The following is a 23,958-nucleotide window of genomic DNA, read 5'->3' on the forward strand; positions in this document are numbered from 1 at the left end:
GTAGTTTTTGTAAAAATTGAGCAGATTGCCAATACAATATCCTAAGTCATTTTTGCAAGCAGTATTTGAGGCCGATGTACTTTTTTTTTTTTTTTTTTTTTTTTTTTTTTTTTAAAGCACGTAGGGCTGCAGCTATCGATTATTTCAGTAGTCGATTAATCGATGAAGTAGTTCGAATAATCGAGTAATCGGATAAGGAACATGAAAAATTAAAATACCTGAGCTGAGCCTCAAACGGTATAAAAAATAAATAAATGAGGATCTATGTACAACAAAAGAACAGTTGGCTAACTTACATAGCAAAAGTCCGCCTCCTTAAATGCTATAAAAGGCTAACTTTTTTTTTTTTTTTTTTTACAATCCTCTTAACAAATGGTTCACAGTTTTCACACACACATTCCCACAAAAAACGGCTAAGTATACCAATTAACTAAATTGTGGATGTATTAAAAAACATTGGCTCAAACAAAAACTGGTCTTAACAGGGAGCAGCTGGATTCAGCCAAGTGAAATGAGGCAGACCAGAGGGCAGTGTATCCACCCTAATCAATAAAATTAAATGCAAACACTTTAAAAATAAACCATTACAACACCACTTTAATTAAAAGAATACTCTAAGAAATGAAATTTAATTGAAATATTTTTCTCTAATTAAATACTCAAGTTAATCAGTTAATCGTTGCAGCACTATATATATATATATATATATATATATATATATATATATATATATACAGTGCCTTGCAAAAGTATTCGGCCCCCTTGAACGTTGCAACCTTTCGCCACATTTCAGGCTTCAAACATAAAGATATGAAATTTAAATTTTTTGTCAAGAATAAACAACAAGTGGGACATAATCGTGAAGTGGAACAAAATTTATTGGATAATTTAAACTTTTTTAACAAATAAAAAACTGAAAAGTGGGGCGTGCAATATTATTCGGCCCCTTTGCGTTAATACTTTGTAGCGCCACCTTTTGCTCCAATTACAGCTGCAAGTCGCTTGGGGTATGTTTCTATCAGTTTTGCACATCGAGAGACTGACATTCTTGCCCATTCTTCCTTGCAAAACAGCTCGAGCTCAGTGAGGTTGGATGGAGAGTGTTTGTGAACAGCAGTCTTCAGCTCTTTCCACAGATTCTCGATTGGATTCAGGTCTGGACTTTGACTTGGCCATTCTAACACCTGGCTACGTTTATTTTTGAACCATTCCATTGTAGATTTGGCTTTATGTTTTGGATCATTGTCCTGTTGGAAGATAAATCTCCGTCCCAGTCTCAGGTCTTGTGCAGATACCAACAGGTTTTCTTCCAGAATGTTCCTGTATTTGGCTGCATCCATCTTCCCGTCAATTTTAACCATCTTCCCTGTCCCTGCTGAAGAAAAGCAGGCCCAAACCATGATGCTGCCACCACCATGTTTGACAGTGGGGATGGTGTGTTCAGGGTGATGAGCTGTGTTGCTTTTACGCCAAACATATCGTTTTGCATTGTGGCCAAAAAGTTCAATTTTGGTTTCATCTGACCAGAGCACCTTCTTCCACATGTTTGGTGTGTCTCCCAGGTGGCTTGTGGCAAACTTTAAACGAGACTTTTTATGGATATCTTTGAGAAATGGCTTTCTTCTTGCCACTCTTCCATAAAGGCCAGATTTGTGCAGTGTACGACTGATTGTTGTCCTATGGACAGACTCTCCCACCTCAGCTGTAGATCTCTGCAGTTCATCCAGAGTGATCATGGGCCTCTTGGATGCATCTCTGATCAGTTTTCTCCTTGTTTGAGAAGAAAGTTTGGAAGGACGGCCGGGTCTTGGTAGATTTGCAGTGGTCTGATGCTCCTTCCATTTCAATATGATGGCTTGCACAGTGCTCCTTGAGATGTTTAAAGCTTGGGAAATCTTTTTGTATCCAAATCCGGCTTTAAACTTCTCCACAACAGTATCTCGGACCTGCCTGGTGTGTTCCTTGGTTTTCATAATGCTCTCTGCACTTTAAACAGAACCCTGAGACTATCACAGAGCAGGTGCATTTATACGGAGACTTGATTACACACAGGTGGATTCTATTTATCATCATCGGTCATTTAGGACAACATTGGATCATTCAGAGATCCTCACTGAACTTCTGGAGTGAGTTTGCTGCACTGAAAGTAAAGGGGCCGAATAATATTGCACGCCCCACTTTACAGTTTTTTATTTGTTAAAAAAGTTTAAATGATCCAATAAATGTTGTTCCACTTCACGATTGTGTCCCACTTGTTTGATTCTTGACAAAAAAATTGAATTTCATATCTTTATGTTTGAAGCCTGAAATGTGGCGAAAGGTTGCAAGATTCAAGGGGGCCGAATACTTTTGCAAGGCACTGTATATATAATATATTACGGCTGTCAAACGATTAAAATTTTTAATCGAGTTAGTCACAGCTTAAAAATTAATCAATTGTAATTAATCGCAATTCAAACCATCTCTAAAATATGCAATATTTTTCTGTAAATTATTGTTGGAATGGAAAGATAAGACGGATGTATACATTCAACATACTGTACATCTCGACATACAATTACCTCGACATACGATCCCTTCGACATCCGACGTGAAATTTTACTCGTCGTTTGTCTCGACATGACGACATGCTCGAAATACGCCGATTTATGAAAGTCGCAATTTCATTGTTTTCCCGCAATACGGAGCACAGCCGATTTTCTTGTGAGAGAAATCAACATGGGTCCCAAGAAGGTTAATGCAGGTAGTGAAAAAAGGGAAAAGGTGACCCCTACCAGTGGAATTAAAGTGATCCTCTGATTTAAATACATGTTGGCTCTAATAAACCACAATTGTTCTCTTGTACTAAAATATGTTGTTAGAAACACATAAAATGTTAAATCAATGGCAATATTTTATAATATTTAGTCCATATTTTGACCGTTAGTTGGCGCCATGGTTTGCGGGCTCGCAGTGATGACGTAATTGGTATCTTTCCGAATGTGTAGCGTGTTCAACAATTGCTTTTTTTTTTTTTTTTTTTTTTTTTTTTTTTTTTTTTAAAACCTGTCCTGTTCAGCTGTTTGACACAGAGAATGGAAGTCTAAGTGCCCGGATTCTGAACAGTTTTAATGTTTCACATGGAGAGTCTGACATGCGCAGCCCATCCCTCCTCCCGCCGCCCAGTTCAACAATTGCATATTGCTGCCTAAACTCGCGAAGTAAAATTCGACGATGTGCTGCTTTTGGATGCAATTTCCAGTCAAATGGAAAAAAGGGGAGTGGAGTGGTCAAGGTGGAATTATTAGTTTTAGTGAATAAATGTGCATAAGTGGAAGCTTCTCCACCTTTTTGGTCCCTGTATGCATGTATCCTACCCACCGTGCATTACAACTGGCGCCCGAACATTTTTCCTGGATCCTCAGTCAAGTAAGGGTCCCATCGCGTCTGCAATATTGGTTTTGGATCTGTCCATTTATTTTGATTCGTCGGTCCCACAGCGGCTTTTCGGATCAGTCTATTTTGTGGAGTCGACGACCTAATCGCAGCTGCTGTATTGCCATGGGATCGGTCTAATTCCTGGATATTCGAGTGAGTAAAAAACGCAGATTTGGATTAGTATTGCAATCTTTTTGTTGATTATTCTTCGTGGGAGTTTTCCCCAAATCATACTAAATAATTAAAGCACTATGGCACGCTACAGTGACGACAGTGACTCTGACGTGGACCTTAAAACAATGTTGTTGAGTTCATCAGGGAATGCGTGTTTGCGTACTGCTGAGCTCCTGAGTGAAGAGTGGTCAAGGTGGAAATATTATATTTTTGTGAATAATGTGCCTAAGTGGAAGCTTCTCCCCTTTCTGGTACTTTTATACACGTATCCTAGCTACCACGCGTTACAATGTACAAGACCTGGATTACACAAGGTGTGCTCTTTGGCCTGTACTGTATGTAAAGCAAACGACAGCTCTGGATGCTAACAATCTACATAATTATATTGGGATAAGTTTGAAAACGCAATATGCTTACCTTGAATATCTGCTAATAAAACCGGACAGCATACACTCTTGCTCCCAACCGGACTCTCTCGCATCACCAGTTTTGCCCAACTTTTGTCCTATCAGGTATTTGCTGCACGCATTTTTCCCTGAATCTTGTGAACGACCGACAGTGCTGTCCTGCTCTTCACTTTTCAGATCTGGTTCAAATAGGAAGGGACGACATGTTGGGAAAGCTAACGAGTGACAAGCTGGAATTTCGGCATTCGGGGCCAGTGACGTCACGCACTGCGACGTAACAAGAATGGCGACCTATCTCTTAAAATAATTTTACAAACTTTATCAAAACAAAAACATTAAGAGGGGTTTTAATATCAAATTATTATAACTCATACTAACATTTATGTTTTAAGAATTACTTGTCTTAAAAATAGAGGATCCCTTTAAGATGGAAATAGAGCTGAAACGATTACTCGAATAATTCAAGTAACTCTATTTTAAAAATTGATTGAGGAATTTTATCCGCCTCGAGGAATCGTTTAATCATGCCAGCTAGAAGAATGATGTTTTGCCTAGACTACTTTTAATGCGGCAAAACGCGCTCACACTGTACAGTGGTACCTCTACATATGAAGTTAATTCATATGTAGAGGTACCACTGTATATTGGCTATACAGTGGTACCTCTACATATGAAGTTCATTCGTTCCAGGACCTGGTTTGTCGAAATGGTCATATGTCGAGCAGGATTTTTCCATAAGAATACATTATAACTCCATTAACTCGTTCCACAACCCAAAAACCAACACTAAATCCTTAATAAATACTGCTGGTACTATTACAAATGGCAGTTACACATTGTAAAACAAATAAATTATAAATAAAAATTGGAATAATCATTTAATAATAATAATTCCTGTAATAATGTAACGAATCGGGTTCTAATGTGGTGGACGTTTTTTGCTGTACCTGAACGCACCGCGCGGCAGACGTATTCTTGAGAACACGTCAACAACTGCGGCGTACAGTAGGCGTTGCACAAGTTGATGAAATAAATTAACCAGATGAAGCTGGCGATTTCTTTGGTGTTGTTACCACAGTAATAATTGTCACCCCGCGACTAGAGATGTCCCGATCGATCGGGTCCGATCACGTCATTTTCAAAGTATCGGAATCGGCAAAAAAATATCGGCCATGCCTTTTTTTAATATATACAATATATACTATTGTATCAAATACTTGTTCTCCCCACTGTATATATTTTTTAATTAAATTGTTTTCTAATTGTATTTAACTTTACAGACATAATATGTTACACTCATCCAGAGTCTTTAGTTTAGGCTTAAGGTAGGGTTATCAAATGTATCCCGATAACGGTGGTAATTAATTTTTTAAAAAAATGTATCACGTTAAAATATTTAACGCAATTAATGCATGCGCTGCACGACCCACTCACGCATTGTTGCGCTCAATCTGTAATGGCGCCGTTTTACCTATATAGAGGGATATAAGGCGTAAAATGAGTAGAGTGAATTTTGGCAGCCTTTAAAGCCTTTTTTAATTGGCTATAGCCATACCATCCCTCTCCCTATGATTAGAAATATCATGGGCAGCAATGTGGGGAAGCAAGGTAACAATTGATCTTTTTCTTAACACCTTATGTTATTTCCCAACGCAGAGAACATATATCAATTGGTAGCATTACGCACAGTCATGGTTCCACTTCCCATCATGCATTTGGGCATGGCTACTGTATCATTTACTGAAAGCTCAACAAATACACTAGATGGTAAGCCTGTCGCAATATGCAATAATTCCATTTATCGCGCGATAAATAAAAATGAAGTCGGTAATTTTTCCACTGCGATTTATTGCCTCGCGTGCACCAGACGTGCTGTTAAAAGTTCGGATTCCTCGTTACCAACTGCGCAAAATGCATCTTCGTTCCAGGTCCGGCAAAAACTAGCGCCGGAGCCAATCATTCCCTTTATATCCTATTGTTCAACGTATACCGGCCGCGTCAGTGCTCTGGATGGACTGTGGACCATCTATGGCGCGCCGGTGTTGTTGACGTGTGGGCGCTCCCGTCAGGAGTGACATTTCACGCAGGGCGGCTATTTTTCGGCACAACGCCGGATATTTACAACGAAGTCCGCCAAAACATTGTTACCGACATGGCTGCTACGAACAACCTCTCTTTGACAACGAACAGCTGCTTCAAACTCGTCCTGTTTATGAAAGTCAATTGTCATATGCTGGTGTTGTGTAGTAATGAGCAGACGTGACTTCAGCGGCGCTTGCCAACTTTTTTAATCCGCGCACACACTAGATATCATGAAATGGCAAACTAGATGTGCTACGTCCCATGCCATTGGCTACGTGAGCCCAGAGTGATTATGGGACACGTAGTCCATATACTACATCGATGAATTCTAAACTGTCATGACTGAATGGAAGTTAAGAAGACCAAATCAATCGATACCAGCGACTATAGATAATGTTGCAAATATTGTTAATTCAGTGCGTGACACAGATGGATTCGGACCACGAATAGGATGTCTTGCTCAAGTAGTAAACCTAGCTGCTAAGAGAGCTGTAGCAATCAACAGTGCGCCCTGCCTCACTTTACAAACAGTAAAGATTGTTCTCAGCACTTTTATACAATTTTTTTTCAGATCAGTGAGAAGTCAGCACATAAATATTATGCACTAAAATGCATGTTTATATGATGGCAATGTAATTTTTGCTTGTTCGCAAAAAAAAAAATTTTTTTTTTTTTTACAGAGCATTAAATTGATCGAAAATGGTGTCCCCCGTATCAAAAATCGTACAGAACCATGACTTAACTGTATCGTTGCATCCCTATGAACCTTAACTTATAAAGACTGGCGAACGGTGGTCGTCGAAGGACCGTGGAGATGTATTGTTGAGCCAGTTCACGTCACCTTTTTCCTTGTTTCACCACCTCTACCAACCTTTTTGAAACCTGTGTTGATTTCTCTCACAAGAAAATCCGCTGTGCGTCTGTCTGCGGTGCTGTCATGTCGTTGGATGTAGAAACAAATGGAATTTTTTTGGGTCAAATTATACGTCGGATGTCGGAAAGATCGTGTGTCGAAGCGATTGTATGTCGAGGTACCACTGTATATCGACCGATATTGGCTGATCTAGAAAAAAGACCATTTATCGGCCCATACATTGATCTTAATTGAGAATAGAATAGAATAGAATAGACTTAGTACAATGAGATGTAAAGTAGGGGTGTGCCATCTTAGGCACCCCACGGTTCGATTCGATTACGATTCAGGGTGCTACGATTCGATTATTGAACGATGATCACGGTTATCACGATTATCGATGCATCATATATTAATAAAGCAGGCAAACAAATTCATGTCCATTATTTATTTAAAATATCCTAATGATTCAACGGGAACGATGGAAACATGCCCACACAACAAAAAGCTGCCCTTAGCTGCTTTTTTATTTATTTATTTATTTTTACAAGAAAGTGCGAAAACATCAACCATTTTAAAGGGAGTACTTATTTCTTTCAACAATACAATAAAATTTACACAGTTGGAATGAATTCCACTTTTTCTGGACACAAAGTGTCTTTAGAAATAAGACTTCTTTTAATCAATATACTTTGTTTTCACAGATTTCTGTACTATTTTGCCTGTTTGTAGTGTTACCGCTGTACATAATCATGGTTTTACACGTTCTGCATATGAAATACACGTTTGCGAATTAGCTCATTAGCTTAGCGCTTGGCTCTAACTATTAACATCTCAAAAACAACAACAATAAAGGCTAAACAGTACAAGAGGGTTTGTGTACTCACCTCTTATAGATGCATACGGGTCTTAGCAACACATTCAGGACATTTTTCAATTGACATGACTTGAAACTACTGCTGCACAACTGAAAGAGAAGGAGCAATGAGCTACCCCTCTTCCCCTCTTGCCTTAAAAAATAACCGCCTGTCTCATACCTGCCTGTCTCATACACAAATTTATTTTCCAGTCTTTTTAGAAGGAGTAAATCTTTCGCTCAGTAACCGGCAGTATCCATCATAACGTGCGAGCATCGGTTAAAGGTGTCCAGGCGGCGGACATCTCTTGAATTTCGTTCCGCTACGAGCTGCTGTCATAAAGTTATGAGGGAAAATCATCATTTTTGAACCTTTATGAATCATAAAAGAATCGTCACGTGTCGAATCGCGATGTAATAATCGATTTTTTGGAAGTCCCTTAATGTAAAGTAGCAACTCCCTTTCAGTGCATCACTTGCAGGTTCATGTAAATTCATGCAAATGCTTAACATATTGGGTTTGTCACTGATTATGAGAACGTTATTGTGAAAGGGCTGACAACAAGGTGTTTACGTCAACTTTACCGCACCTTTACACGGAATGCCTGAGCTAATTGGCCTCATGGGGTTGAACCTTCAGATGCACATTCAAATCACCAAGTGGAAGAGTCACATTGAATTCTTTAATATTTACTTTGAGTGTGCTCAGCTTTACTTCTCTCCTAGTATACTGGTCCTTCTAAAAAAAAAAATAGCATATTGTGATAAAGTTCATTATTTTCTGTAATGTACTGATAAACACTAGACTTTCATATATTTTAGATTAATTACACACAACTGAAGTAGTTCAAGCCTTTTATTGTTTTAATATTGATCATTTTAGCAAAGAAGTCAAGAAAAAAACAAAATCCCTATCTCAAAAAATTAGCATATCATGAAAAGGTTCTCTAAAGAAACTACTAACCTTATCATCTGAATCAACCAATTACCTCAAAACACATGCGAAAGATTCATGAGGCTTTTAAAAACTCCCAGCCTGTTCATTAGTCAAAACCGCAATCATGGGCAAGACTGCCGACCTGACTGCTGTCCAGAAGGCCATCATTGGCACCTTCAAGCAAGAGGCTAAGACACAGAAAGAAATTTCTAAGTGTTCCCAGAGTGCTGTATCAAGGCACCTAAGTGGGAAGGAAAAAGTGTGGCAGGAAACGCTGCACAGCCAGAAGAGGTGACTGCACTCCGAGAAAGATTGTGGAAAATGGCCGATTCTAGACCTTTGGGGACCTGCAGAAACAGTGGATTAGTCTGGAGTAGAAACATTCAGAGCCACCGTGCACAGGCGTGTGCTGGAAATGGTCTACGGTCAGGGGAGGCAGGTGAGGCAGAGCCTCACCTGTCATCATGACAAAAAAATAATTATAGCATCAAATTTATATTAATATTTGTCCATTGCTCTTTATGTATGACTCATTTCAAACATTTTTTATAGTCAAAATCGCTGAATTTGCCTATTTCCTGTTCAAATAAAGAAATGAAACGAGAGGTGCGGCGGCAACGAGTAAAGCCTCACCTCTGATTGCGCAATCCTTAACAAACTGGGTTGATACATGGAATTGGAGCGTGCTGGTTGCCGTACATCTGCATGTCGCCATTATAATGTTTCCAGATACGTTTATTTGACCTGATTTTCCTCAGTCTGGCTAATGTCTTTAACCCTTAAAGTTTAATGTTTGTTAGCGACATATTTAGTTTTGCTGATGGGAAATAAAACCGCAGTGAAAAGGCTCAGGTTGCGGCAGATAGTACTCTGCCGCACTGCAAGGGGGCGTACGTGAAACTGGACTTTCCGTTAAAAGTGGACGCGGTTACACAAGGTTGCGGCAGATAGTACTCTGCCGCACTGCAAGGGGGCGTACGTGAAACTGGACTTTCCGTTAAAAGTGGACGTGGTTAACACAACGCCGGAGCTAAAAGGTTTGCTTCAAACTACGGGACAGAGGATAACTCGCGCTTTTCAAACGGACTGGTACACTCGAAAAGACTGGCTATGTGGCTGTCCTTCGAAAAATCGCCTTTGCTGCTTTCCCTTCCTTTTCTTCTCAACTTGTGCCAATGTCTGGACTAACACGAGATATTGTGACATTAAAAAACTACCACGAAGCCTCAGCAAACATGAGAGCTCGACCACTCACATTCAAAGCCTGTTTGCTTTAAAAACTTTTGGAAGCTCAAGGATCGATTTGGCTTTGACGAACAGCGGAAGCTCAACGGTAGCATCCAGAATTCTAAGGTAAAGGACAACCGAAAGAGTTTGAAAGACCTCATTAATGCAACCTGCATCCTAGCTAAACAGGAGTTACCACTGTGTTTTCTGGCTTGTCAAATAGAGCACAGAACGATCTAATTGAAGCAATCCTCTCCATTGAGGCGGAGAGATTTTTTTTAAAGTAAAGGAAAATAAGGAAGACTTTTACTAAAAGGGCGTCGGTTTGCATAGGGACGGTAGGGACATAGCACTACCAACTTTTCAGCATGCTAAAATTGTCCCCACCAACTTTTAAGCAACCTTACCTTTTTTGCATGATATAATGTTCAGTTATATAGAGAATTTAGATCTTTCAATAGTTCCATATGTTGTAAGGATAGAATTGACCCTACCATTATTAAGTGAATTATTTTCACTATGTTTATGTTTGCTAATAAAAACCAGACATTTATTCAGGAAGTTTTCAAAATGTTTCTTGAGTATTTTTTGAAAACAAAGGTTTGAATCGAACAGTGTATCATCTGAACCAATGCACGTAAAAGTTATTATCAGTAGATAAGGATTTATTTTGCATTTATCAGTTTGCCTATTAATTAATTAGGTTCATATACATGAGAAATGTGGCCCTTTGCCCCCTTCATCCAATCTGTTTGGTCTAATTAATGTCCCGTCCCCAGCAAAAAGTGTACCTACATGCAGGTTATGCTGTTATATCGTCCCTACGAATGTTGAGACCAAACCTATGCCCTTCCAAAGTAACGCCGGTTTTTGTGGTGAAGGACAGGTGCAAGACCACAAACAGTTTTCATTTCAATCTTATTTAAAAAAAAAAAAAAAAAAAAAAAAGCTTAGACCAAGAAAAATACAATAGAATATTTAAAAACTAAATTTTGGCCTTAAATAAAATATTCTTTGTTTTTCTTTTCACACTTTTTGTTTAGCAATCTGTAATAAATTGATTAAAGTTTCAGAATTAAAAGTTTTAAAAACAACGGAATATTTCACTAAAGGTCAGAATTGAATTCTGTGGTTTTGTACACCACTCTTTACTCTCATTTATGTTGCATGAATTATAGAATGGCGACGGCCAACACATTGAGGGTGTAGAGCAAATGCATGTTATTTTCTTACTTTTACGTATCGATAGTATGTACCGTGTGTGCGTGTTTTGTGAAGAATGCTGATGAGATATGAAATAACCAGTAGCCAATTGAATAAGCTACCCTTTTTGGTTTATATATTTGGAAATCTGACACTAAAGGAGTCAGTGCCTCACCAACCATGAACCTCACCGCACGTCACTGGGTCTACAGGTGCCGCATTCCCCAGGTCAAGCCACTTTTGAACCTGAAACGGCGGCAGAAGCGCCTGACCTGGGCTACAGAGAAGCAGCACTGGACTCTTGCTCAGTGGTTCAAAGTACTTTTTTCAGATGAAAGCAAATTTTGCATGTCTTTCGGAAATCAATGAGTTTGGAGGAAGACTGGGGAGAAGAAAATGCCAAAATGCCTGAAGTCCAGTGTCAAGTACCCACAGTCAGTGGTGGTCTGGGGTGCCATGTCAGCTGCTGGTGTTGGTCTACTGTGTTTTATCAAGGGCAGGGTCAATGCTGTTAGCTATCAGAAGATTTTGGAGCACTTTATGCTTCCATCTGCTGAAAAGCTTTATGGAGATGAAGATTTTATTTTTCTGCATGACCTGGCACCTGCTCACAGTTCCAAAACAACTGGTAAATGCTTGACTGGCCATGGCATTACTGTGCTCAATTGTCATGCCAACTCTCCTGACCTGAACCCCATAGAGAATCTGTGGGATATTGTGAAGAGGAAGTTGAGAGACACCAGACCCAGACTGTGGATGAGCTTAAGGCCGCTATCGAAGCATCTATAACACCTCAGCATTGCCACAGGCTGATTGCCTCCATGCCACGCCGCATTGAAGCAGTCATTTCTGCAAAAGGATTCCCGCCCAAGTATTGAGTGCATAGCTGATATAATTAATTGAAAGCTGACTTTTTTTGTATTAAAAAAAAAAAAAAATTGTATTGGTCGGATGAAATATGCTAATTTTTTTGGATAGATTTTAGTTTTTTTGACTTTTTTGCCAAAATCATCAATATTAAAACAATAAAAGGCTTGAACTCCTTCAGTTGTGTGTAATGAATCTAAAATATATGAAAGTCTAATGTTTATCAGTACATAACAGAAAATAATGAACTTTATCACATTATGCTAATTTTTTTAGAAGGACTAGTATTATGTTACTATATTTCATTGGGATACATGTGAAAGCCAATGCTGGAGGATGGAGCAATTCAAATCACTTAAAGGTCAGGACCACTGTGACTTCACAAAACATGTCTATAGCCATAATTGGTGAATTCAGTTGCATTCATCTTAACATTTGGCACAAATGTCACAATAAGATCAGAAAGCGATGACATTTTAGATCCGAAAGGTCATGTTCATTGTTCTGCAACAACAAAACGCTGGCTGTCATTCATCAACCACCACTCGAAGACCGAATCACGCGAGGTCCATCCATCCAGCTTGCCTTTGAATTTTTCAGCAAGTGCGCCTTCACTCCTCTCAGCTACAATAACTGCTCTCAATCTCTCAGGGACTTTGTTCCCCTCCTCTTTTAGTCCCTATAAATAGAGGTTGACTGTTTCTCAAGGTTGAGAAGCTTTTGCCTGCACTTACACAACACGTCTTAGATGCAGAGAAGTGATGTGCTTTGCTGCCACCTGTTGGTGGAAAGCCGGTGGCTGTCTCATTTTGTTTCGAGGAAACTCATTAACTCTTAATAGGGCACTGATTGGTATTGGCCGCCATTGATGACGTTAGACGTCTATTCCATTTTGATTGGAAAAATGGATTGGACGCTGAGCGCCATCAATAGATGAGCATTGACAATTATTCACCCAGTTTAAATGAATTGGACGTCAATCTTTGTCAGTGGAAGGCAATGCGTGAATAGTAAATATTCTCTTCTTTACTTTTAAAAATTTTAAACTCATTTTTTTTAAATTCCTAAAAATACAAAAAGGGGAAACAATATATTAATGTACTCTTTAATTAATAGTTTGATTTATTTTATAGTTAAAAAAATATATATCTCTATATTTTTTTTTAAAGCTGAAATTCTCTTTTTAAATGTTTTTTTCATTTTGAATATATACAGTATGTGTATATATATATATATATATATATATATATATATATATATATATATATATTAGGGCTGCAGCTATCGAATATTTTAGTAGTCGATTAATCGATGGACTAGTTAGTTCGAATAATCGAGTAATCGCAAAAGGAGCATGAAAATTCAAATACATGAGCTGAGCCTCAAACGGTATACAGTATATATATATATATATATATATATATATATATATATGCACAGTACTGTATTTTTTTTTTTAATTATTAAATTTATTAGGCTCATGGAAGCTTCCACTTAGGGAAAATATATACATAAAGTATATCCTGTATATACATAATATAATAAAAATATACAGTACTGTGCAAAAGTTTTAGGCAGGTGTCCTGCCTAAAACTTTTGCACAGTAATGTATATATATATATATATATATATATATATATATATATATATATATATACATATATTATTATTTTTATTTTTATTTTTTTTTAAATGAGGCTCTATGTACAAGAAAAAAACAATTGGATAACTTACATAGATAAAAGTAGCTAGCTTAAGTGCTGTAAAATGCTAAAGTTTTTCGTTTTACAATGCTCTTAACAAATTTTTCAGACACATATTCCCACAAAAACGGTTGAATATACCTATAAACTAAATTATGAATGCATTAAAAAAAACATTAGCTCAAACAAAAACTTAGCTTACTTTGGTCTTAACGGGGAGCAGTTGGATTCAGCCATGTGAAAAGAGGCAGTCCAGAGGGCAGTGTATTCACCCTAATCAATCAAACTGAATGCAAACACTTTGTAAATAAACCATTACAAGGCCACTTTAATTAAACGAATACTCGAAGCAAAAAAATTTAATTTGAATATTTTTTTCTAATCGAATACTCGAGTTAAATCGATTAATCGTTGCAGCAATTATATATATATATATATGTATATATATATATATATATATATATATATATAATATGGCTGTCAAACGATTAAAATTTTTAATCGAGTTAGTCACAGCTTAAAAATTAATCAATTGTAATTAATCGCAATTCAAACCATCTCTAAAATATGCCATATTTTTCTGTAAATTATTGTTGGAATGGAAAGATAAGACGACGGATGTATATATTCAACATACTGGACATAAGTACTGTATTTGTTTATTATAACAATAAATCAACAAGATGGCATTAACATTATAAACATTCTTTCTGTGAAAGGGACCCAGGGATAGAAAGACTTGTATACTTAAAAGTTAAATATGAGTACAAGTTATAGTAATTTTGATAGTTTGTATATTGTGACTAAATATTGCCATCTGGTGTATTTGTTGAGCTAAACGAAATGTTTGACCAAACTGAGTATTATTTTGCATAGCTATTTTGATTGGGAATGCCAGTTCTCTTTGCATTGAGCGCTTTTCTTTTTGTTAACATTATTTTTTTTGGAGGGATAGGAATATTATTTTTGTTGTTCTTTCACTAAATGATACTGTAGTGACTTAACTGTTCTTAACTGCCCAAATGCATAATGGGAAGTTGGGCAACCATGACTGTCAGTGGTGGCTGCAAATAGTATATCTTCTCTGCGGTGTGTTCAATACAGGGTGTAAAGAAAAAGGTCATCTCCTGTCATTCTTCCCCACGTCGCTCGCTACAATAGCTATAATTGTTGTGGAAGAGATGCAAAAGCTTATACCAATAAATAGAACGACTCCAATGAATGCCTGAGTCCACCCCACTCGCTTGTCTGTGACTCTTAGCTCTCAATATACATAAAACGGTGCCATTGTAGTCTGTTCGCGGCAATGTTTGAGTGGGTCGTTCCGCGCATGATTCAAATGTGTTAAATATTTAAACGTGATTAATTTTTAAAAAATAATTCCCGCCCGTTAACGCGATAATTTTGACAGCCCTAACATATATGTTAAACCAAAGGATTTTTTCTTTTTTTAATTATTTATTGCTGCTATTTATAGCGGGTTATTTGGGCCACAACCATGGCTGGTCTCTGATTAGCTATGAATTTGGAGGGCATTTTTAAATTTCAGGCTTATTTCTGAGCGCCAACAACTTCCCATCCTGCTGCTTTTTTATTTATGTCCAGGAAATCATAAAGTATGCATTGGTCGCATACTGCTAAAATGATACGCTCTTCCACGTTGACAAAATGTGTGGATGTTTGGAAAAACACTACAGAAAGTAGTGTGAAAATTGTGAAAACAAAAAATGTACTTCAAATACAAAAACATGTTCCATAACATAAGCGAATTAAGTAGTAGTGCTGTGAGATCCAAATCCAAAACTGCATCCATGCGGTTCGGCAAGGATACATACAAATTATTGATGAAGTCATCAGGAACATCAAAGAAAGCAGTCTTGCATGCCTCCCAGAGCTCATCAACATTCTTGGGTTTCGTCATCCATGCTTCCTCTTTCGTTCTGTTCATGTCTGGTGACTGGGCTGGCCAGTCCTGGAGGATTTTGATCTTCTTTGCCTTCAGGAACTTTGAAGTAGAGATTGAAGTATGCGATGGAGCACCATCCTGCTGCAGAATTTGTCCCTTTTTATGGTTAGGAACGTAAGAGGCAGCTAAGATTTGTTGATATTTCAGACTATTTATGTTGCCTTCCACCCTGCAGATCTCTCTCACACCCCCATACTGGATGTAACCCCAGACCATGATTTTGCCACCAGCAAACTTCAGTTTTCTGAGTGAATCTCGGATCCATGCGGGCTCCAGTTGGTCTCCTGCAATATTTGCAGCGACTGTGGTGTAATTCAATGGCAGATTCATCTGAAAAATCCATTTGCCACAAAACAGTGAAGTTTGGTGGTGGCAAAATCATGGTCTGGGGTTACATCCAGTATGGGGGTGTGCGAGAGATCTGCAGGGTGGAAGGCAAGATAAATAGTCTGAAATATCAGCAAATCTTAGCTGCCTCGTACAGTCCTAACCATAAAAAAGGGACAAATTCTGCAGCAGGATGGTGCTCCATCGCATACTTCAATCTCTACCTCAAAGTTCCTCAAGGCAAAGAAGATCAAGATCCTCCCGGACTGGCCAGCCTAGTCACCAGACATGTACAGGATGAAAGAGGAAGCATGGAAGACGAAACCCAAGAATGCTGATGAACTCTGGGAGGCATGCAAGACTGCTTTCTTTGATGTTCCTGATGACTTCATCAATCAATTGTATGAATCCTTGCCAAAACCCATGGAAGTCATACAAAATATTAAATTTGGATCTCACAGCACCACTACTTAATTTGCTTGTTATGTAAGATATTTTTGTATTTGAAGTACATTTTTCATTCATTTTTTTACACTACTTTCAGTAGGCGACAAAACTTTTGCCTTGCCAAAATTTGACCTTTATGTCTTCATTAAATGATGCATCTTTTTTCAGTGAAACAAATATATTTTTGTACATTCAACATTATTTGGGAGGGTCTTAGCTTTCATATGAGCCATTTCTGAAACCAATTGAATAGTTAAATGTCAGGTTATTAGCAATTGTTTCTACAAAATGGATAAGCGACAAGACTTTTGTCAGACACTGAATGTAAATAGAGGATTGGGTCGGACAACATTTTGTAACCGTATTTTTAAAACGGAGACTTATTTATTCCCTGCTCTGTCAGCTTACTGAATTGCCACTTACTGTCTCCTTTCCTCCTGCATCATTTTTATGGTAATTAAGCTAGTGTCAGTTTAGACTAACTGGTGTTTGTCTTCCAAAAATGAAACCAAATTATTATGTTTATCTTGTTTTTATTCAAATCTGAATTAAGAAGTACAAAATGTAATTGTGATAATCTCTTTCAAATGGGGACCAATTAAAAGCTGTAAATAGGCTTTACAGTTCTTCTAAATGTTGTCCCTATTTGCCCTGTGTTGCAGTTGTTTGTGGGTTTGTCCTTTCCCTATGAGGGGCCTGCACCCCTGGAGGCCATCGCCAACGGATGTGCGTTCCTCAACCCTAAATTCAAACCACCAAAGAGCAGCAAGAACACAGACTTTTTCAAGGGAAAGCCCACCCTGAGAGAGGTGACTTTTTTTATATATATATGTTATTATTTAAAAGCAAGCATTTTACTAAACCTGCTCTCTGCTTCCATGTATGCAGCTGACCTCTCAGCACCCCTACGCTGAGGTTTATATTGGTCAACCCCACGTGTGGACTGTTGATATTAATAATGCTGCTGAGGTAGAAAGGGCAATCCGCTCCATCCTCAGCCAGAAGGTATTTTTTTCTTCCTTTGTGATTTAACCTACAACCGTAAATGGAAACACATCAGCGCTCGATTCTGCTGCTGCATTGTGCTTTGTAAGATTAAAAACAGTGCCTTTGTTCATTGGATACAGCTTGCCGTCCACCACCCTACACGAGGAATGAGTTGTGGATGATGGTGTGTACTAACAAAAGGATTATTTGTTGTCTGCGCTGCTCAGAAGCCAAAGTCCAGTCCATTTCAAAACCTTGTGCAATTTTCTCTTTTCATTGTCAAAATAAGATGTATGTATCATACGTATCTAAACGCTAAGAGTGTAACGGTATTAATATTCGTCCCGTACCGTCACGTTAGGGCGTCATGGTTCGGTGCACAGAGTCAGACAACGAATACGTTTGAGTTAAAAAAAAATAATAATAAAAAATATCCATGTTGGATTTTTACTCCTTTACTGCAGGTAGAGGTAATGCGCCTAAACCACCGACTGACATTACGGGAAAAAGAAAACAAATCAAAACAGGTGAAGATGAAATTATCTTTGTCCCACAGTCGTGACGGGCTACCGGATTGCGACGGATGGCTACTGGCCATTGTAACGGTCACTTCTGTGATCCTCTTTGTTCCTTAGGACATCCACCACACGGTGGCGCCTCTTTATGTTGTATGTTCATCTTCTTCTTCAGTTGCCACCTGCTTTTTGGGGAGTCAAGTGTAATCATGTGTGCATGGTCTGTTGTAATCCCGAGTGACGAGTGGTTGAGCTGGATTTATTTTTGTCTATTAAAAGTGCATAAGTGGACGTCCGCTCCCTTATTTACCTTTTATGCACTCATCCTGCCCTGCCACGCGTTACAAATGGCGCCCAAACAAGTTTTGGATTCGAAGGTGACTTCGTCTGCCTCACGTGGATGGTTGTTGGCGATTCCTGAGGACCGGAGTTTTCCCGACCGCGGCTGCGACATTAACGTGAGAGGGAGCCGTCTATTTCTTGGATGTGATGGTCCGAACGCTGTTTCGACATTGGTTTGGAATCCGTCCATTTCCTGGATCGTCAAGCAGATGCGACCTCAGGCCCAGACGTTGCCCCAGAATGGCGTCTGGTTGGGCTAATCATAAATGGACCAATGCATTTCACACTGACAGACTTGACCTGGAGCATGCCGTTTCTGGCCGTTGACCATGTTTTGTACTGCTGTTCTTTTTTTTTTTTTTTTTTTTTTTTTTTTTTTTTTTTAAACCTGTCCTGTTCAGCTGTTTGACACAGAGAATGGAAGTCGAAGTGCCCGGATAGTCTGAACAGTTTTAATGTTTCACACTGAGAGTCTGACATACTCCCATTGTGATCATTCAAAATACCTTTTTATTATGACAAAACGGCGAACAGGAAGGGGTTTTGGGGGGACAGAAGAAAAGAAATACAAAAGAAGAAAGAAAAGAAACACATACACAAACAAAACAAGAAATACACTGAACAACTAGACTAGTCACTAATATGCTGGTGCTATCGTCAGCAAGATGTATTTCCGGTTTACACCATGTGGGGGCCTATTGGCCAGTGAAAGAGGGGGATGGGGGTGGGGGTGTCTATAAGCCTATAAGCCAAGTGATTGAAAGGGGTAGAGTGTACACAAATCAATTCTGTGATCTAGAACCCAGTAATCGTGTGAATCTCTTATGAGTGTAAGCCCGTTGGCGACCAACCCTACGCCGCCGCATCGCCAATCCCGGCACCGGGACCCCCAACCCGAGCATGCCCTACCACATCCAGCAGCACGCAAGCCCCACCGGGCGCGCGACAGCCACGCAGACGGGCGGAGAAGCCGCGCGGGCGCCAACCCAGGGCCACGGCCCCCACCCAGCCAGCCCAGAGAGGGAGGGCGGGCGGGGGGCCATGCGCAGCCCATCCCTCCTCCCGCAGCCCGGCAAAGGAGCCCCCCCCCCACCTCCCCCCCGGGACCCAGGGTGGTCCCCCGGGCCACCCGCGCACCCATCAACCCGCCTTCAGGGATGGCCGGAGGGGACGCACCACCAACCCCACGCCTACCCCCACCCCCGCCCGCCCACCCGGGCCACAGCCGCAGCCCCCCAACCGGCACAGCACGCCACCGCCGGTGCAGGTGACACCCTGCTGATACACCGGCGCCCAGCCAGCGACCCGCGACGGAGTGCAGGGTGGATGCCCAGCCAGAGAAGAGAGGGGGAGGCGGAGGCAGGAGAACGCCCAGGAACAGCCACGGGGCGATGCAAGATCGGAGCCCTGACCCCCAAACCCGCCCTCGCGGCCGGCATCCCAGGCAGAAGGGGGGCCACACCCCAGGAGCCACGCCATATGGAAAAAGTGTGGGACCCACCTACCACCCTATTACTGTGGCTGCCAGGTTCCCGACTGGCAGCCATCACCCAGCACCGTGATGGGAATGTGAGGGGAGGGTAGTGCAATGTATGCATTAAAATAGGAGAGCTTGGCTTAGGGCAGTGGGACCGCAGCATGGAGTTTCTGCTGTTCTTTGTCATGTGTTGATTTGGTTACCATATTTTGTCCATGTTTGTTGTTGAAATTGAGGTTCATGTTTTTCAAAGCTTTTGAAGATCAAAGAGAAAAAAAACTGCATTTGTTTTTGTTATTTTTCCATATGGTCATTGCTCTATGTGCTTTTCAGCCTTTTCAGTTGTCTATGTATAGACCCTACTCACATGACGTCACAACCACGCCTCCGCGCCATATTGTCCGTCAACTCGTCGTGTTGATGCATTACCGCTACGTAAATTCCTCCTATTATGGCGTGTTTTTCCGCTCATTAACATTAATAATCAAAATGGTGAAGGCGTGTGAGGCAGTTGGTTGCAATAACAGAGAAGATAGACGGAGAGACTTGAAGTTCTACCGTATTCCGAGAGACCCGGAGAGGAGAGCGAGATGGACTGCTGCAATTCGACCAGAAAACTGGGCTCCAAACGATTACCAAAGATTATGTAGTAGTCATTTTATATCTGGTAAGATGCATTTAATATATATTTAGAGAGTTAAGGGCTGACAACCACAATTAAGATCATTGCGAGGCTAATCGCCGACAACATACAGTCAAATTCAAGATGTTTATTACTTTCGCCATCATTATTTTTTGAATAACATTTAGCTGGTACCAAGTGAAAGAAGCTGGCCTCGTCTACGGATCATCAGTTAAACAGGTGTGTCCAAACCTTTTGCAAAGGGGGCCAGATTTGGTGTGGTAAAACTGCGGGGGGCTACCTTGGCTGATTTACATAGAACAATATATTTAAACAAATTTTAGCAAGCCCTTCTGTGTGTCACATTTGCTTTATTATTATTATTTTTAAATTCATAATTTTAGCAATCTCGTCTTTGTGGCATTCTCTTTCGACACTCGGGCTCTTGCGAAATACTGCTGCTGTGAAATTAAACTAGCTTCAAGTTGCTATAATTTCTCACTGCGTATCTTCCCTGTAATGTTGTCGTACATGTCAGCGTGTCTTGTTTGGTAATATTGCGTCACATCGAACTCCTTGAAAACAGCGACTGTCTCTTTGCAAATGAGGCAGACACAGTTGTTGCGTGTTTTATTGAAGAAATAGTCCAATATCGTAGGCTATCGCAGTCAACTTTTTTTTTTTTTTTTTTTTTTTTTTTGATTGTCGCCATTTTAGAAATCACACGGGGTAATGTTGCTTAGAGTGCTGCTCTTAATGTTTTTCAAAGTTTCGTGAGAATAGGCTGAGTTTCTGTGGAAAAGATAGTTGTAGATATCAGGGAAGCAGATGTCTGGCAGAGACAGCGAAGACAGAGGGTCGAAAAATATCGATTTAGGCATCAAATATGGATTTGGCGAATGGATAGACTGAAGCTTTTCCACATAACGCCTTTTATGCAACGCATCCAATTGCAATTGCAATTACTATAAATTGCCCGACTAATTGAAACCATTGAGAAAACGGATAAACAATGACGGACAATATGGTGGCCGGATACAGCGACACGTCATTGTGTGGCGTTGGTGAGTGGGGTCTATAGGATATTGTTTAGCTGTTTTATGGTTCATCTTTAGCTGTGTACGGCTGTGGACAGCCTTTTTCTCATCAGGGGGGACTATGTAATGTTCACTTCTGTGATCCTCTTTGTTCCTTAGGACATCCACCACATGGTGGCGCCTCTTTATGCGCAAACCGATGCCGTTTTCTCTTGAGGGATGACGGGAGATAAAGCTATGTACATGATAGATTAAACATTAAATATACAAACTTTAACTTTTAAATGCTATAATGAGAAAAAAAATTAAAAGCCTTTTTGCTTTACTTGTTGTACCGAACCGTGACCCCCCCGTACCGAGGTACTTACCGAACTGGGACTTGTGTTTACCGTTACACTCCTACTAAACGCGTCACCTTATTTACTAGCTGACATACAGATTGCCACGCACTCGCTCCCCTGAAGCTAAAATGCAAATAAAGCGAATAAGTCTATTCATAGACGGTTTTTGGCTAACATGTAAACAGATCAAGCTGTCAGCATGTAAATGCAATGTACTTTTGTCTGTTTGTGTGAGCAGATTGAGCCTTATTTGCCCTTTGAGTTCACCTGTGAGGGGATGCTGCAGAGAGTCAATGCCTTCATTGAAAACCAGGTATGTGATTTTACACACTGCAAAAACACACCTCCTTAAAACTACAGTCCCTGACAAAAGTCTTGTCGCGTATCCATTTTGTAGAAACAATTGCTAATAACCTGACTTTTAATGATTCAATTTGTTTCAGAAATGGCTCATATGAAAGCTAAGACCTTCCCAAATGATGTTGAATGTACAAAAATATATTTGTTTCACTGAAAAAAGATTTATCATTGAATGAAGACATAAAGGTCGAATTTTGGCCATACAAGAGTTTTGTCGCCTACAGAAAGTAGTGTGAAAATTGAACAAATGTACTTCAAATACAAAAATATGTTGCATAACATAAGAGAATTAAGTAGTGGTGCTGTGAGACTTCCATAGGCTTCGGCAAGGATTCATACAGTTTATTGATGACGTAATCAGGAACATCGAAGAAAGCAGTCTTACATGCCTCCCAGTGTTAATCAACATTCTTGGGTTTCGTCTTCCATGCTTCCTCTTTCATCCTGTTCATGTCTGGTGACTGGGCTGGCCAGTCCTGGACGATCTTGATCTTCTTTTCTTCATCTTTGAGGAAGAGATTGAAGTATGCTATGGCGCAACATCCTGCTTCAGAATTTGTCCCTTTTTATGTTTAGGAACGTAAGAGGCAGCTAAGATTTGTTGATATTTCAGACTATTTATGTTGCCTTCCACCCTGCAGATCCCTCACACACCCCCATACTGGATGTATACCCAGACCATGATTTTACCACCACCAAACTTCACTGTTTTCTGGGTGAATCTCTTATCAATGCGGGCTCCAGTAGGTCTCCTACAATATTTGCGGCGACTGTGTAATATAATGGAAGATTCATCTGAAAAATCCCCCTTTTGCCACTTTTCCAGCGTCCATCCTTTTGACAGGCTGTGGGCCTTGGCAAATGCCACATGTTTTTTTAATTGTCTGCACCCTGAGAGATAATAGTCTGAAATTTCAACAAATCTTAGCTGCCTCTTACATTCCTAACCATAAATAGGGACAAATTCTGCAGCAGGATGGTGCTCCATGGCATACTTCAGTCTCCACCTCAAAGTTCCTCAAGGCAAAGGAGATCAAGATCCTCCAGGACTGGCCAGCCCAGTCACCAGACATGAACATTATTGAGCATGTCTGGGGTAGGATGAAAGAGGAAGCATGGAAGACGAAACCCATGAATGTAGATGAACTCTGGGAGGCATGCAAGACTGCTTTCTTTGATGTTCCTGATGACTTCATCAATAAATTCAAAGAATCCTTGCCGAACCGCATGGAAGTCATACAAAATATTAAATTTGGATCTCCCAGCACCACTACTGAATTCGCTTATGTTGTGTAACATATATTTGTATTTGAAGTACATTTTTCGTTCAATTTTCACACTACTTTCTGTAGGCAACAAAACTTTTGTCTTGCCAAAATTTGACCTTTTGTCTTCATTAAATGATAAATCTTTTTTTCAGTGAAACAAATATATTTTTGTACATTCAACATCATTTGGGGGGGTCTTTGCTTTCATATGAGTCATTTCTGAAACCAACTGAATAATTAAAAGTCAGGTTATTAGCAATTGTTTCTACAAAATAGATAAGCGACTAGAGTTTTATTAGGGACTGTATAAAAATATATGTTTAATTCAAATAAAATAATTAAATAGGAAAGTATGTTCTCTAGGGCTATAAGTGAGTAATTATAGTTTTCTTGGTCTGAAATACTGTATGTGCAACACAGGAATATTGCATTACAGGACGGTATTGTTAAGTTAGCAGCGTCATTTCTGAAAAAACAACAATAAAATATGAATTTAAAAAATTCTATAAGTAGAAACGTGATGATGATAATGATACTGACGGG

At 39.6% G+C, this 23,958-nt stretch overlaps 1 protein-coding gene across 1 annotated transcript in view; it reads left to right on the forward strand.

The window, feature by feature from the left end:
- mgat5 (alpha-1,6-mannosylglycoprotein 6-beta-N-acetylglucosaminyltransferase) overlaps nt 1–23,958 on the forward strand; it is a 148,536-nt gene that overhangs the window by 120,013 nt on the left and 4,565 nt on the right. The window contains exons 13-15 of the mRNA XM_057855988.1: nt 17,129–17,275; nt 17,355–17,471; nt 22,026–22,100. Of these exons, the coding sequence (XP_057711971.1) occupies nt 17,129–17,275; nt 17,355–17,471; nt 22,026–22,100 (339 nt within the window). The remainder of the gene's footprint in view (nt 1–17,128; nt 17,276–17,354; nt 17,472–22,025; nt 22,101–23,958) is intronic.

Source organism: Corythoichthys intestinalis, chromosome 2, assembly GCF_030265065.1.
Source record: "Corythoichthys intestinalis isolate RoL2023-P3 chromosome 2, ASM3026506v1, whole genome shotgun sequence".
NCBI classification, from domain to species: Eukaryota; Metazoa; Chordata; class Actinopteri; order Syngnathiformes; family Syngnathidae; genus Corythoichthys; species Corythoichthys intestinalis.